Here is a 17822-nt window from a genome sequence, read left to right as displayed (position 1 = left end):
ATTTCCTCCTTGATGTCCCTGTCTCTCATCTCTTTCCAGTCGCTATGCTTCAGACTCATCCCTATGGGCAACGAGCATCATTAAGGCTCTCTAACGCATTGACTGGGCCTCATTAGAGACCTGGCCAGCCAGAGCTTCAGCACCTACACTCTTAGAAAAAAGGGTTCCAAAAGAGTTCTTCGGCTGTCCCCCTTTTGGGTTCCATTTAAAACCCTCTGTGGAAAGGGTTCTACATGGAACCCAAAAGGGTTCTACCTGGAACCAAAATTGTTCTACCTGGAACCAAAAGGGTTCTGCCTGGAACCAAAAAGGGTTATTCAAAATGTTATCCTATGGGGACCACTGAAGAACCATTTTAGGTTCCAGCAAGCGCCTTTTTTTTCTGTGTACAGTACTCCTACATAGACTCTCTTTAGTTACCATCTCATTACATCTGCTCTGGTCACCCTATGACAGAGGCCTCAGTTGGGTATGGCTGGGCCTAACCCTAGCTCAAGACCAAAAATGTAAATGTAGGCTACATATAGGAAGACGAAAATCATTCCAGTCCTGATTAAAATGCAATGGCTGTTTAGAGTATTGGTTGGGTGGATGGCTTTAGGACCATGCAGAGAGCAGCACGGAGAGCTGCTGCCAGCCTGATGCCTTTCTGTCAGGGAGCAGAGACGTGCCAGACAGTCAGGCAGTGCACCAATTGAATTTGATGTCAGCATTTGAACTCGGCCTTGTAAGCCTTGCAGCCAGCAACTGTTATATTCACTGGTTACTTTCACATTGATGTTGGCATAGGCCAGGGGAAGTTAGCTTCCCCTAAAGTAAATTTAATTACATTTGCCTAAAGTAGCTATATAAATTACTTGCGCCTATACATAAATAAATGAAATCATTCAAAATACTACACCAGAGAGCATGATTTGGCCACAGAGGATCATTAGCATCTTTTAAAAATTAACTGTGGATTGTTTTAAGCGCACAATTTGGGCAGCGCACGCAGCAAATAGCTTACCAAATAGGCTAGCTGATTGTTGAGTTGCAGCGGTCAGTGAAAAGCAGTTAAATAGGCCTATCACAATATTTCAAAATACAATCGTAGGAAACATAGTTTAGAAAGCAAATGGCTTTTGCTGAAAAGACAAAACAAGGAAAAGACTCTAATCTGTCTCTAGTTATCAAAATGTTGAACTTCCAATTGAGAGAACAGTAGTCTGTTTTATAGGCACTTATAGGGACAATTTCCTCCTCCAGGCTAGATGGATGCCAGTATGAATATGTATGCACTCACTAACTGTAAGTCGCTCTGGATAAGAGCGTCTCCTAAATGACTAAAATGTAAAAATGTAATGGATGTCAATTTGTGTCTCCCCTTTTTGTAAGCCTGGATTAGATAGTTGCATTCAAGACACGGTCGTTTTTACTGATCTGTTTGTCAGTGTCAGCAGAGTAGGCTACCAATTTGAGTCATATTAAAAAAGATTTTGCTTATGTGTCCAGTCATATAAAGTGTATGTTGGAATGTTATGATTGGGGTCTTGGTTATATCTATGTTGGAATGTTATGATTGGGGTCTTGGTTATATCTATGTTGGAATGTTATGATTGGGGTCTTGGTTATATCTATGTTGGAATGTTATGATTGGGGTCTTGGTTATATCTATGTTGGAATGTTATGATTGGGGTCTTGGTTATATCTATGTTGGAATGTTATGATTGGGGTCTTGGTTATATCCATGTTGGAATGTTATGATTGGGGTCTTGGTTATATCCATGTTGGAATGTTATGATTGGGGTCTTGGTTATATCCATGTTGGAATGTTATGATTGGGGTCTTGGTCATATCTATGTTAGAATATTTGTTTCTATACAATTATCCATGGGGATAACAAAGGGATTATGATAAAACTTGTGAAAGAGATCTCAAGCATACTGTATAGCATAGGTTATGTTTAGACCTTATGTGTGTGTGTGTGTGTGTGTGTGTGTGTGTGTGTGTGTGTGTGTGTGTGTGTGTGTGTGTGTGTGTGTGTGTGTGTGTGTGTGTGTGTGTGTGTGTGAGAGACAAAACTTCTGAACATTGAGGGCATTTTCATAACCACCGCATCTTATTATCTCTCTCTAAAAAAGATTTCACACATTGAGTTCTGGTTCAAAATGTACATTCATTTTTTTTATTGTTTGATAACGTCTACAAATTCACATAAGGGTTTTGGTGATCCATCTGGAAGGAATAGCCTAGGTAATGTCAGACACAACACCTTGACAAGAAGAGGGCTCTATAGAGACAGCGATGCTTGCCTATTATTTATCTCAAATTTATTTGCCAAATTTCCATGTCTCTGATGTTATGCACATAAGTTATTATAGCAACACATTAATAATTTACCAAATTAATAATTTATCAAAACCACTTTCCAGATTCTATAAACTCCAGAAGCGCACATCAATCACCTCAAGGTGAGGATTTACTTTTACAACAATAAAGTTTGTAATCCCTGAATTACTTACTACCTTGACCATCAACGCTGTCGCTGATTCTCATCTCTTGGTCCCGGTCCATGTTAAAAGGGTCGTCCTGACTCGGTTTTTTGGATAGATTCGCATGAGGAGGGCACCCGCCGTTCCGTACAGCCGAAGGATCCACGATTGTGGGATCCGGGACGGGAAATGAATCTTGTGTCATTGGGTCAGCCATGGTTGATTACTTATAAGCCAAAAGTCCTCGGGGAAAAAATGCCAAATGCAGCCATCCAGGGCGCGAATGCCGCTGGTGTTGACAGGACGAAGTGGAGACCGCGATGACTAGATCAGAGATTAACGCAATCTCCACAGCATCAGCAACAACAGACCCCCACGGCCACACCCTCCCTCTCCACTCTCTCTGACGACGAGAATTCGCACGAAAGAGGGAACTGCAGTGATCAGATTTATAAATCAAGGTTAATTTGCTCAGATTCATAAATGGGTTTATTTGCTTGACTTTTGTAATATAGAGCTGATTATTATCAACACGCACTTGCTATGAAGACATAAGGCTGCCATTTGATGCTCTTTTGTCGACATTTGACGCGGCAACTTTTCTACCCCTCCCTCGAAATCCTTGCACCGCACGCAACATTGCGTAGAATGCAAGAACCTCGCTCGAAAACACACAACTGTCAATACATTCCTGGATTTCGATTCCATAAACTATTTATTTCATTTCTTTCTGTAAAACAATAGTATGATATGTTATGTTTGATATGGTTACATAAGACAGAAGGTTACTTATGCCAAGGTCAGGGAGTATGGGTCTGCATATAACACCAATGTCTAGCAACCCAAAGGTTGCATGTTTGAATCACGTCATGGACAACTTTAGAATTTTAACTAATTATCAATTTTGCAACTATTTACTACTTTTTAGCTACTTTGCAACTAAATTACTTAGCATGTTAGCTAAAACTCTTCCCCTAACCTTAAATCCTAACCCTAAATCCTAACCTTAACCCCAAACCTTAACCCCAAATCATAGCCTATCTAACTGACGTTAGCCACCTAGCTAACGTTAGCCACAACAAATTGGAATTCGTAAAGTATCATAGGTATTGCAAATTCGTAACATATTGTATCAATTGCAATTTGCAACATATCATATAAATTGTCATTCCTAACATATCATATGAAATGGATGATGGACATCCACAAATGAATACATACCATACAAAACATAACATGTCACACTAAATGGAAATGGAGGGAGACAGATTTACCTTTACTAAGTTACATCTACTCCTGAGTCTACTCAGATCCTCAAAAAGTTATTCAGCTGCACCATCGAGAGCATCCTGACTGGTTGCATCACCGCCTGTATGGCAACTGCTCGGCCTCCGACCGCATAGGGTAGTGCGTACAGCCCAGTACATCACTGGGGCCAAGCTTCCTGCCATCCAGGACCTCTATACCAGGCAGTGTCAGAGGAAGGCCCTCAAAATTGTCAAAGACTCCAGCCACCCTAGTCATAGACTGTTCTCTCTGCTACCGCACAGCAAGCGGTACCGGAGCACCAAGTCTAGGTCCAAAAGGCTTCTCAACAGCTTCTACCCCCAAGCCATACGACTCCTGAACAGCTAATCATGGCTACCCAGACTATTTGCACTGCCCCACCTACACCCCATATTTTTACGCTGCTGCTACTCTGTTAATTATTTATGCATAGTCACTTTAACTCTACCCACATGTACATATTACTTCAACTACCTCAACTAGCCAGTGCCCCCGGACATTGACTCTGCACCGGTACCCCCCTGTATATAGCCTCCCTACTGTTATTTTATTTTACTTCTGCTCTTTTTTTCTCAACACTTTTTTGTTGTTGTTGTTTTATTTTACTTTTTTATTAAAAAAGAAATGCATTGTTGGTTAAGGGCTGTAAGTAAGCATTTCACGGTAATGTCTACACCTGTTGTATTCGGCGCATGTGGCAAATAACATTTGATTTAATTTGATTTTAGTCCAGGTTGCAGACGTTTATCTGGTCCTAAGATTAATACCGCAGGTCTAACTTCAATAAGGGATGGAATGGAATGGGATTTGTTCAGCAATTTTATTCAATGAGTCCACAAGTTGTCGCAAAATGCACAGGGCAGAACACATAATGCCTCTGATGCATCCATGTTGTTTAATTACACTGTTATAAACATGTCTGTATAATAAACTAGCATACTCTCTCTGGTTCAACCCACCAACCCAAAAAATAGGTTTCGTTTTTCCAACATATAGGCTATTCAATAGCCTAACTTATCTTACCATTTTTGATACTACTGCATGTGCCTGGAATACATTGGATCCAAAACTGGGCTCATAGTATAACCTGCTGATGATTCAGCATGTTCTTGTAATGCAGGACCTCATGTAGATAGCCTATAGCACAACAGATGCTGCATTTGGGAGAATGGGTGGTTCATCAAAACCCTTTGTGTCCCGAGTGCACAGTTGAACTATTAGTCAATAAGTATTTATGACCCACTGATAATAAAACCTGATTGAAGGATAACCTACATGAAAAGGAAAGTGAACAGACATTCCCCTCTTCTCGATGTATTGGACCTTTTTGTCCAGCCCCAGTAATTTTTTTGGGCTGTGTGTAAAACCCTGTCCATCCATAGCTTAGATGTGCCCTGTCTGTGGGTCTAGGGGCAGACTGGCCCTAGACCCATTTGCCCGAAATGCCAGATATCCTGGTCCATTTTTAGCCCAGTGGGCCTCTCTGACTTGTTGTTATTTTTGTGCAAAATTATAATTATCTGGCTAATAATGGGGGCCTCAAGGAAAAAATGGGCCGGTGTGTTAGAAATGCAGATTCCGGGTCCCAGTCCGCCCATGTCTCTGGCACAGTGGCTGTGAGAAGAGTCTATGCCCTGTCAGTCATTCACCTGCTTTTCATTGGGCTGTTAGGGGGCAGGGCAGTAGGGCGGAGAGTAACCTTGCTCAATGCTCACGTTAGACACCATTTACTACCTGCCTCATATTAGGCGAATTGTATGAAAAACACTTGTCATAGAAGATTAATCAGGATGAAGATTGATATTCATAATCACATTTTACCCAAGGAATGGCCCAATCTGAAAGAGGTAGGTTATGTGATACCATACTACTTTACAAAATGCATTGACAACTTAAAAAAATAAATAATAATTTCAATAGAAAGGATGTAATCTATCAGGCTACTTCTCATACCCGGTACATGGTGCATCATTAATAGTCTACCTGACGTTGAATAATGTCATTACGCACATTCGCGCACATTGCGGAATACGCTCACCGCTTGGCACTGCACAGGCTGTGTTGGATCTAGGAGTTGTATCTTGTCTCAATCAATACATCTGGTTATCTAATTGTGTTTTTTTTTACTGAGTCCTCACATCTGACAAAAAATGTGTTATTAGTTTTAGAGCAAAATCATAAAGGCCAATGACACCCACCACACATTGCTAAAAAATAAACAGAAACAACTTATTTTAGCATAATAAACTCAAATGAATGAAGTAACATGTTATTTCTGTGTTTGTCAGAATACGAAAGTCCTTGATGAAGACTGTTCATTTGAAACTAACAAGAATATCATCGAGAACTGAAGAAATTGTTGTATATTTTGTATGCAGCCAGTGAGGAAATCCTGTGAAAAGTTTTACAACCCCTATTAAATCTCTGCACTGACTTGTTAAACATTACTAAATGCTTGGCAGTGACCCAGTCCTTTAAAGATTGTCTTTCTGTCAATAGGCCTGACCTTAGCTAACGATTGTTCATTGGTGCGTCCCAAATGGCACTATGTTCTCTACATTCACTACTTTTGGCGGCTTGTGGGAATCATGGTCAAAATCAAAAGTAGTGCCCTATATAGGGAGTCATTTGGAGTGAAACCCTTTTTTTTTTTACCTGGGAAAAAATTGTCATTTGTGGGGGTGAGAAGGCCACAGTGGGCAACAGGAGTGAGTCAGGACAGAGGCCCGGTCACCCTGATAGTCAGCATGACTCCAATTGCATCATATTGATTTAGAGTTCAAGACCCATGCCACTCCTACATTAACAAACAACAGCATTTTAGTCATTTATATTTTAGTCCAAATATCCGAAACTTTGAACATCCCACGGAGCACCATTAAATCCATTATAAAAAAATTGAAAGAATATGGCACCACAACAAACCTGCCAAGAGAGGGCCGCCCACCAAAACTCATGGACCAGGCAAGGAGGGCATTTATCAGAGAGGCAACAAAGAGACCAAAGATAACCCTGAAGGAGCTACAAAGCTCCACAGCGGAGATTGGAGTATCTGTCCATAGGACCACTTTAAGCTGTACACTCCACAGAGCTGAGCTTTACGGAAGAGTGGCCAGAAAAAAGCCATTGTTTAAAGACAAAAATAAGCAAACATGTTTGGTGTTCGCCAAAAGGCATGTGGGAGACTCCCCAAACATATGAAAGAAGGTACTCTGGTCAGATGAGATTAAAATAGAGCTTTTTGGCCATCAAGGAAAACGCTATGTCTGGCCCAACACCTCTCATCACCCCGAGAACACCATCCATGGTGGTGGCAGCATCATGCTGTGGGGATGTTTTTCGTCGGCAGGGACTGGGAAACTGGTCAGAATTGAAGGAATGATGGATGGCGCTAAATACAGGGAAATTCTTGAGGGAAACCTGTTTCAGTCTTCCAACGATCTGAGACTGGGACAGAGGTTCACCTTCCAGCAGGACAATTACCCTAAGCATACTGCTAAAGCAACACTTGAGTGGTTTAAGGGGAAACATTTAAATGTCTTGGAATTGCCTAGTCAAAGCCCAGACCTCAATCCAATTGAGAATCTGTGGTATGACTTAAAGATTGCTGTACACCAGCGGAACCCATCCAACTTGAAGTAGCTGGAGCAGTTTTGCCTTGAAGAATGGGCAAAAATCCCAGTGGCTAGATGTGCCAAGCTTATAGAGACATACCCCAAGAGACTTGCAGCTGTAATTGCTGCAAAAGATGGCTCTACAAAGTATTGACTTTGGGGGGGTGAATAGTTATGCACGCTCAAGTTTTCTGTTTTTTTTTCTTATTTCTTGTTTGTTTCACAAGAAAACACATTTTGCATCTTCAAAGTGGTAGGCATGTTGTGTAAATGAAATTATACAACCCCCCCCAAAAAAATAAATTTCAATTCCAGGTTGTAAGGCAACAAAATAGGAAAAATGCCAAGGGGGGTGAATACTTTCGCAAGCCACTGTACATACAGTGAAGGTATCTTCAGTCTAAATTGAGGAGGATGTTGATCCTATGGGATGGATATTATTACTCATTTTGGGCTGTTTCAGGGTTAATCCGTATGCATATCACTGGAGCGAAATAGGATGGTTTTGATTGCGTTCCGATCCTGCTCTTTCTCTCTCTGTTCCCAGTTGTGGTGAAAGTGGTTCGTAGGCAATTTACCCCAAATAAAATGACTTATGACATTGGCTGGTCCGTTTTTATCTCTGCAGGCCTACTTTGCATACGAGCAGAATCCCAAGGTGCATAATGACAAGTAATGAAAGTTGTAGCTTTCGATACCTGGGTGCCATGAGATATGACTTTGTGAATGTATTAAAATAATTTCAGGAAATTCAAAATGTCCTATGCTTAGCAAAACACTTAATGATGCATTATCATGAGGGCACTCTAATGAAAGTTTTGTTTGTTTTTTAGAGATATGGATATGATGGATTTATCCAGCTTCACCATCACTGCAAGGTGAGTCTCAAGTTAGGTTATTCAACAGTACAGTACAATATTTGAATGTTAAAGCATATTTTTTCTGTCACCTTTCCATATACTTTTAAAATATGCATATTCTACAGTATAATGGAAATGAAATGTTTTACTTGATGCATAATTTATTACAGACTTCCGCAACAGAGTTCACGTTATACAGCATACAGCTTATTTAGTCCACGTATCAAGCATACAGCTTATTTAGTCCATGTATCAAGCATACAGCAAGCATACAGCCTATTTAGTCCATGTATCAAGCATACAGCAAGCATACAGCCTATTTAGTCCATGTATCAAGCATACAGCTTATTTAGTCCATGTATCAAGCATACAGCTTATTTAGTCCATGTATCAAGCATACAGCTTATTTAGTCCATGTATCAAGCATACAGTTTATTTAGTCCATGTATCAGCAAGCTTTCCAAGTTTAATCGACCTGTAGTGTACTTGCTATTTGTATATGTGGTGTACATTGTTTTCACTGCATTGAGACATGATCTAACTCCTTGTTATAAGAGCTTGCCTGCCCATGCTCCATGAGATGTGAAAATGCCACATACAGCAGTTACCTTGACCTGCAATGCTACTACACAGGCAGTGCTGGTCCTGGCCATTCTGCTGCCCTAGGCCAGACAAAGAAATTGGCGCCCCTACTAGAATAGTCCCAGTAAGCAAAATGACATTGAAAAGACGTCTAAAATATGAATTTTTCCAGACGTTGAAGTTAGGTTCAATATAGGTTCTGAATGAAAGGTGAAAAGACGTATTTTCCAGATGTTGAAATCAGGTTAATTTTCGGTGCTGAATTAAAGTTGAAAATACGTCATTTATAGACGTCTATGTTTGGGACAAATCAAGGCTGGTCCAGACCGGACAAAATCTGAACCAAACATAGACGGCTATGATTGATTCAGATTTGGTCCGGATCAGACCGAAAACCAACGTCCGTGGACGTGGAAATCAAGGCCGTCCGGACTGCAAACAAAAAAGAAGTCCGGACAGAACCAAAAAAAGATGTCCAGAATGCGTCAGCCCGTGCTTACTGAGGTATAGCCTACAGCGTCGCCTGAAATTGAATTTTAGGAATGCCCATCTGTGGTAGGCCTACCATCTATAAAACACAAATAAAAGACTGTCGGTCCAAAGACGTCCAAAAGACGTTGGCCCGTGCTTGCTGGGGTGTAGCCTACCATGTTGGCCGGCAATGGAATTTTATGAATGCCCATCCATGTGGTAGGCCCACCGTTTGTAAAACAGACCGTTGCATTGGCTTTACTAGTCCTGATAACTGTGACTAATCGATTTGGCTATTTAAGCTCTGAATATCAGCTACCCAACTTCATCAGGAGCAGTTATCCTGAGCCTATTTGCAATTTGCTTATACAGCAGGAAATGCAGAAGTATTTTCTTTTTCGCTATGGTCAGCTCGTAAAAAATTGAAGGATACAAACTTGAAACTCCAGGACAGCAGTTGAGTAGCCTGATTGTCCATTCCACATTGTCCATTTTACTTTGACCTGTCCTGTTTTTAGGATATGTTGTTTGTCAGCACATTTTTTATTTGATTGGGCACCATTTAGGTTAGGCTATTTGATCGGAGAAACCTGCATGATGTAAAAAGTTAAAGTTTCACCAGCCTGTAGGCTACAGAGAAGGCCACATACTCTTTCTACCAGATGCTATATCTGCTACATGATTTATGTTAGAAGATTTTTTTGACTGAATGTTATTAGAGCGCTGCAGCGATACCTCTCTCTAAAAGCACCCTGGAGAGGCGCGCTGAGAATGGACAAGATAAATATTTTGCATCCCTGCCTTTGACAAAGTGGGCAGTGCTTATCACAGGGCGGCATCAACGCTCACCTAAAACCCCCATATGCCACTGGCTGAGAGAAATTGTCATTGTTTGGGGCAGAATTGTTTGAGGTTTTATGTGTCTTGCCACCCTCATCAATCTGAGGCCGTAGGTGGCCGCTTAATCCTGCCTAATGAGCGGGCCGGCCCTGTACTCAGGCTCTCCTGGGCTCTCTCCAAGATCTCATTCACACAAAGCTAGTCTAGTGTTGCCATACCTCCAAAATCACATCGTTGTCAAGCCTCGAAGCCTGGCTCTCGACAAGCAAACACAAAGCCAACCCTCCCTCTTGGCGCCACCTATGGGTAGTGAGCGGGCAGCACAGGAAGAGTTCCTACAGACACTGGCACCCATTGGGTCCAGCAACACACCTGTGTGTGACTATGGCTGTGTTTACTCATGCATCCCAATTCAGATATTTTTTACACTAATTGGTCCAAATGACCAATCACATCAGATCTTTTCACATCAGATCTTTTTCAGAGCTGATCTGATTGATCAAATGATCAATTAGGGGAAAAAATATCAGAACTGGGCTGCCTGTAAACGCAGCTTATATGTATGTGTGCTTACATGTACTTTCTTACGTGTGTGTGTGTGTGTGTGTGTGTGTGTGTCAGGGTCGGGGCACAGCAGGGTCTGCCTGGGCTTGCTGTGGGAGCATCTATAGAACACAGCATGTTGTAGTAGGTACTGTCTCAGCAGAACAGGCCACATCGGGCCGGGACAGAATACAGTGGACCTAGACAGCTGCTTAGGAAACCAAAAAAGTATTGGCATCAGCCACTGTACGCAATGCAGGCACATATGCTTGCTCACACGCAATGCACATGCACACATACACCTCTGACACCTGAATGTAAAGTAACAGCCAATGAGACATTTTCAACTCCCTCTCTAGTTCCCAGATGTTTCTCTTTGCTGCCACCAGGTGGCTGATTACACATAGGTCATACGCATTTCAATTCCACATCCGTTTGAGTGATTTGCTTCTTATTATGACATAGAAGTGTTCTTGCTCATCAAACAGAAACTGTAGGCATGAAGCAATGAAGACAATGGAAGGCATAGAAACCAAAATAAGGAAATATCAGGTGTCCTTCACTCTCTGGAGTTTTGTGCCAATCCATATTTTAGGGGGAAGCAAAAATGATGAAAGACGGGAAGTTGTTCCGTGTGATCCAGGAGAACTGTTGGGATGCAGACGCAAGGATTCGGGACATGGATGCACACGGTATAGACACACATATCCAATATCATCCTCTCGTCAAAATCCTCTTGACATCATATTTTGAAGCCGACCGAGTGATTCATGTTGCCTGTAAAGTAAGTCTGTATTGGAATGTTGTGGGTTTTGATGATGATGATGATGACGTTCTACTTTAGGCGTGACGGTCCAAGCCTTGTCCACAGTGCCTGTCATGTTCAACTACTGGGTAAGTCTGTCTGCAAGGGGCGAAAATAAACTGCAGATTTTAGTTAAAGGTGCTTCACATAGGATATTCTTTAATTTTTGCATTGTAATTTCAGAAAATGTCCATAATATATCTGGCGCTAATTGTGGAATGATAGTGTTTCACAGTATTATGCCATGTTCACAACAACTGTGATCTCGGAACTGGGAACTCGGAAATCCCCGACTTCTGACCTCAGTGCATTCAAAACAACTGGGAAAAATCTTTTTGAACGGTCATCCAACTCGGAATTCCAACTCGGGAACTCGGGCCTCTTTCTAGAGCTCCGACTTTCTGACCTGAAGATCACTGACATCATGATTTGACCTCCTATTTTTTTGAGTTCCCAGTTGTTTTGAACGGCATTACTTACCCGCCAGTGTTGTGATTGGCTGTGATATTAACCTATTGATTTCTCCCGCAAGAGCGGCATCTGTTGTCAAACTGGGAAAGCTGTTCTGGCTTTGTGGCTGTGATATCTAGTGGACATCACTCATTCCCTGGTTGCTACAATTCTACACTGTTCGCTCAATTTCAGTTTATGTGAGAAAACAAGCACTGAATATTGTAGGGAATCATTGTACCAAAAAATATAGTTTTCTCAGCTGTTTGAAGCTGGTGGACCAAAAAGGCTTTTTGAAGCTTTCGGTTTTGGTCCACCAGCTTCAAACAGCTGTAAAAACTATATTTTTTGTTATTTAAAGATATTTCACCACGATTTAGATGGTACAATGATTCTCTACACTATTCAGTGCTTGTTTTCTCACCAACCTGGTCTCAGAGCATTTAGTATTATTCTGTACGTAAATCCGGGACACTCCATTAGTATGATATGTTACGTTTGGTATGGTTACATAGGTTGGGGTGGACGGGTGGGCGTATAATGCGAACGTTAGCAACCCAAAGGTTATGAGGTCAAATATCATCATGGACAACTTTAGCATTTGAGCTAATTAGAAACTTTTGAACTACTTACTACTTTTTAGCTACATTGCAACTACGTAGCATGTTAGCTAACCCTTCCCCTAACCCTAACTTTAACCCTTTAACTAACCCTTCACCTAGCCCTAACCTTAACCCTTTTAGCTAACTCTTCCCCTAATGCTAAACTTAACCATTTAACCTAACTCCTAAACTTAACCCTAACCTTAACCCTAACCCCTAGCCTAGCTAACGTTAGCGAGCTATCTAACGTTAGCCACCTAGCTAGAATTTGTAACATATCATACGTTTTGCAAATTCGTAACATATTGTATGTTTTGCAAATTCGTAACATATTGTACATTTTGCAACTTCGTAACATATAACAGGTTTTGCAAATTCGTAACATATTGTACATTTTGAAAGATTTTAACATATAATACGAATTGTAATTCGTAACTTATCATACGAAATGGGTGATGGACATCCACAAATTAATACATACCATACGAAACCTAACATATTATACTAATTGGATCATCTCGGATTTACATACAGAATAATACGAAATGCTCTGAGACCAGGTTGCAACCACACACTAAAATTGAATGAACAGTGTAGAATTTTAGTAACCAGGAAACAACAGTGCGATTTCCACTAGACAACACAGCCACAAAGTCAGAACCGCTTTCACATATTGACAACAGATGCTGCGCTGGCGAGAGAAATCAACAGGCGAATATCACAGCCAATCATAAACACTGACAGGTAAGTAATACTGTGAAACACTATCATTCCACTATTAGCGGCAGATATATTATGATTTTTACATTTCTTATTACAATGCAAAAGTTCAAAAAAATTCCTCTGTGTTGCACCTTTAAAATGTTGCCTCAGTGTGTGTCAACTCCTATCCCAGCTGACTTTTACTCGCTGACAATTCCCTCATGTTTGTTTTTACATCACTTCTCCTTTTTCTAAGACTTTGATGTGCTTACTTCACTGTAAATATAGCTGCCAATACATTACTAAGGCTTTGGTTGTGTTGGGTTCACTTCCCTGTTGTGACAGGCCAAACCCCATGACACCCTGGACCTGTGTGAGATCCTGAATGACGACCTGGCTAAGACAGTGGCGCTCCACCCCCGGCGCTTCGTGGGGCTGGGTACCCTGCCCATGCAGGCTCCTGACCTGGCTGTGCTGGAGATGAAGCGCTGTGTGAGGGAGCTGGGCTTCCCTGGGGTCCAGATCGGCTCCCACATTAACACCTGGGAACTCAACGCCCCTGAACTCTACCCAATCTATGCTGTAAGAGCCATATAAGTGAATTGATTTATTTATATGGACAGCCATCTTCCTAGTGATAGCAGCTATAGTGTTACAAAACTAGTTAGAAACCCTACTGAAAATCATACTCTGGCTCTGTCTAGACTAAACCTAAGCTAGGCCACTACTATCTGATCCACAACCTATGGACTACAGAGACATTTGATGTTCGAGTATCAATTCATCATGACTGTGTAATGATGTAGATTATGAAAAGTGAGTGATGTTCCCTCTTTTCTATAGGCTGCTGAGGAACTGAACTGTTCCTTGTTTGTACACCCATGGGACATGCAGATCGATGGGAGGATGGCCAAGTACTGGCTACCCTGGTTAGTGGGTGAGTGAGATGGTAAAGACTCAGCTCTGTTCTGATCAATCAAATGCTGTGTCTCAGCTTGCCTGGATGACGTTATCACAAATGAGTAAACATTCTTTTTTTTTGTACAGGTATGCCATCAGAGACTACCATGGCCATTTGCTCGATGATCTTCGGAGGTGTCTTTGAGAGATTTCCCAAGTTGAAGGTCTGCTTTGCTCATGGAGGTAATTCACAATAAAGAGGAACAAATAATGAGATTCAGTAAACAGTAGAAGTGTGAGCTAGGAGAATCCAAAAATCACCATTCCAAGATTGACTTGTGAAGCAACGTTTTTTCCCTAGGGGGTTCTTTCCCATTCACTATTGGCCGAATTGAACATGGGTTCCAGGTCCGACCTGACCTCTGTGCTGTGGATAACAAGGCCAACCCACGGAAATACCTGGGCTCCTTCTACACTGACTCCTTAGTGCATGACCCCATCGCCCTCAAGCTACTTATTGATGTGATCGGAAAGGTATGCAGTAGTGTCTAATTTCTAAATGGCAACTGATGTAGAAAAATTATAGTTCTCATTAGTAAGTAGTTTAAAAGGCTTGAAGGTTTGATGTTTGTAGAGTTTACACAAGTGTTTATTACTGTCTCAGTTCATAATATTTTTCTCCCATAGGATAAGGTGATGTTAGGAACAGACTATCCATTCCCACTGGGTGAGCTGCAGCCAGGAGCATTAATAGAGTCCATGAAGGAGTTTGATGGTGGTTTAAAGGTAAGGTAACCCACCGAATGTGCTTTCTTTCCCTTGCAAAAAGTGTCTGTAATAAAAAAATAAGAGCAGGACGTGATGGTTTATGAATTTTTATTTGTGTTTGCTTTTCCTTTTCAGGACAAACTGCTTGCAGGCAATGCACTGAACTTTTTGGGGATTAAAAGAGAACAATTTCAATGATTTATAGCATGAAGATATTGTCAAAATAAAAAGGGGAAACAATGTTTGACTTTCAAATTATTGGCAGGACCGTAATACAGATACAACCTAATGTGTGACCAAAATGTAAATATTTAATTTATCTATTTAGCTCATTTATAATGATTTTTGTTTACACTGTTGGAAGTCATCTGTGGTCAACACTCTTTTTGCTGTTTATGACTAAATAAAATGGAATGTTCATTTCAAATGAGAGCAATATTTACTCAAAGGAAATAGAAACTATAAAAGGTTCAGAAAAAGTGTATGCTTGCTTCAGTTTATAGCCTACACTCTAAAAATGAGGGGTTCAACAAGGGTTCTTCTAAGATCCTCAAAGTTATTTTAAGAACCTTAGGGTTCTTGGCACTGAAATTTGTCCCCAAAGGGTTCTTCCAAGAACCCCATAGGAGGTGGGGTTCATCGAGGAACCTCATTAGTTGGTGGGGGTTCTTGCAGGAACCTAACTGCCCAACTGAAACATTTGGATTTGAATTTGAAATGACAGCAGGTGCAGGCACTTAACTGAATAATGTAAAGATCTCCACAATTGAAGGTAAGGTTTGTCCCTTGTATGATCTAAATTGATATTGTTTTATGATGATACCATCTATCTTTTCATATTTGTGCACATTTTTCTAAAACAGAAAATGGACACAATTCAATGACAATCAACAAAGAGGTAAGAATATGTATTCTATAAGAATATGTTGAAGGCTAGCTGTATTGGGTGCAGGTGACTGAACTGCTCACTTTTGTGTATGTGTCTGCAGGTTTACAAACGAGGAGGCATAAAAAGGTATGTCAATTGGTATGTTATGCAGATCACATGTACAATCCTCCTCCCTTAACTCTTCAAGGAAAATCCCATAGGCCTCTACATTATGGACAAGGTATGTGAATGAAAACCATTCTCAAACCAGTTTTATTCATCCACATTTACCACAAAAGCCAAGGTATGAATACTGTCATGTGCATGTTTTGTTAATCACCCTCCCTACACCTCTGATGAATATAACAGGAAACCTGTTCGATCACCATGCACTGCAAAACCATTCTGGCTATGGATACGGAGAACATCAACATGCCAGAGGATATACCCATTGGACTTTGGGCTCTGCTGGGAGTTTACCTTATATTTTGATTATTTTATTCTGCTTTGCCGCTAAAATCCTAATAAACACTGACAACTAAAATATTGTGTTATTGCTGTTATTGTTAAGGTTATTACTACTACTACTAATAATAGGGGAGGGGGGAGTAGTTCAAAAATTAACCCCAAAAGGTTATTCAAAAGGTTATTTGAGGATCTGTTGAAAGGGGTTCTTTGAAGAACCCTTTTAAAGAGTTATTCAAAGAACTTATAGGGGTTCCCCCACAATTTCAATTTGAAGAACCCCTAAAGGATCCTCCAGGAACCTTTACTTTTTAGAGTGTACTATAAATTATTGTCTAGTTGTCTTAGCTAGCCTAAATCTATCTACTTCATATAATTTGTCTAGATTATGGGTCTCCAATCTACTAAAAGTAGGGAACAGTTTACATTTCCCTGTTGAAATGTTCTTCAGTGCGTGATCGCATTGATCAGCAGTCACGTTCTTCAAGCTTGATATGGCCTATTTGCCATGCTCCTTTTCTAGTAAACACCACTCCTGTAAAAAATTAAATATATACATTTAGTAATTTTGCAATGTAGCCCAATGAAAGCTAACAATTTCTAAAAACATCAGCCACACATTTTCAGTCAATTAAGTTCATTCAAATTCAAACAAACAGCTGTACCAGCCAGCAGGTAAGAGAGGGTTTTGACTAGATGGGATACAGCTTTTGTCAGATCAGACTTTTCATAGCAGGTTAGGAGAATTGACACAGCAGGTAAGGATAATTAACATAGCAGGTTAGGAGAATTGGGCTAAGGTTAGGAAAAGGATTAGGGTTAGCTAAAAACGTTTTACGTAAATTTTCTGTACAGATTCCACAGCCACAAAGTCAAAATTGACTATTTGATCTTAATTTCAAGGAAAATTCCACCCAAAAACTATATTTTGGTATTTGTTTCATTAGTCCATTGTTGACATAGTCCAAAATATGTTGCTTGTCAGCAATCAAGTTTTCATGATATGTATGCATCATGTGGAGATGAGTTCTGTATTTTGAAAGTTACAAAAGGTTAGCATCACGGGCGGCTGCTGAGGGGAGGACGGCTCATAATAATGCCTTGAATGGAGTGAATGGAATGGCATCAAACACATGGAAACCATGTGTTTGATGTATTTGATACCATTCCACTAATTCCACTCCAGCCATTACCACGAGCCTGTTCTCCCCAATTAAGGTGCCACCAAACTCCTGTGATACACTCTAAAAATTAGTGGTCCAACAAGGGTTCTTCTAAGATCCTAAAAGTTCCTTGAAGAACCTTAGGGTTCTTGGCTCTGAAAAATGCCCCCAAAAGGTTCTACCAAAAACCCCAAAGGAGGTGGGGTTCATCGAGGAACCTCCTTAGTTGGTGGGGGTTCTTGCAGGAACCTAACTGCCCAACTGAAACGTTTGAATTTGAGATGACAGCAGGTGCAGGCACTTAACTGAAAAATGTAAAGATCTCCTCAATCTAAGGTAAGGTTTCTCCCTTGTATGATCTAAATTGATATTGTTTTATGATGATACCATCTATCTTTTCATATTTGTACAAATGGCAGTGATGTTTGACA

General features: G+C 40.7%; 1 protein-coding gene across 2 annotated transcripts; it reads left to right on the top strand.

The window, feature by feature from the left end:
- Positions 1-5436: 5436 nt before the first annotated feature.
- Positions 5437-15322, top strand: LOC311130136 (2-amino-3-carboxymuconate-6-semialdehyde decarboxylase-like). 2 transcript variants are annotated; one of them, XM_084162820.1, is made up of 11 exons: positions 5437-5605; positions 8206-8250; positions 10747-10812; positions 11264-11360; positions 11513-11562; positions 13573-13809; positions 14071-14164; positions 14275-14370; positions 14489-14661; positions 14815-14913; positions 15031-15322. In XM_084162820.1, exons 1-11 carry the CDS (start codon positions 5516-5518, stop codon positions 15091-15093), a joined length of 1110 nt encoding a protein of 369 aa, XP_084018946.1. In that variant the 5' UTR covers positions 5437-5515; the 3' UTR covers positions 15094-15322. The 2 variants fall into 2 exon arrangements, with proteins under 2 accessions (XP_084018946.1, XP_084018947.1); XM_084162821.1 differs by lacking the exon at positions 10747-10812 and having other exon boundaries at positions 5438-5605.
- The last annotated feature ends 2500 nt before the right edge of the window (positions 15323-17822 follow it).

The sequence above is a fragment of the Coregonus lavaretus genome (genome assembly GCF_964263955.1).
Source record: "Coregonus lavaretus genome assembly, chromosome: 5".
Lineage (NCBI taxonomy): Eukaryota > Metazoa > Chordata > Actinopteri > Salmoniformes > Salmonidae > Coregonus > Coregonus lavaretus.
Note: the sequence above shows the minus strand (reverse complement) of the source record. Positions and strands in the feature narration are given on the sequence as shown.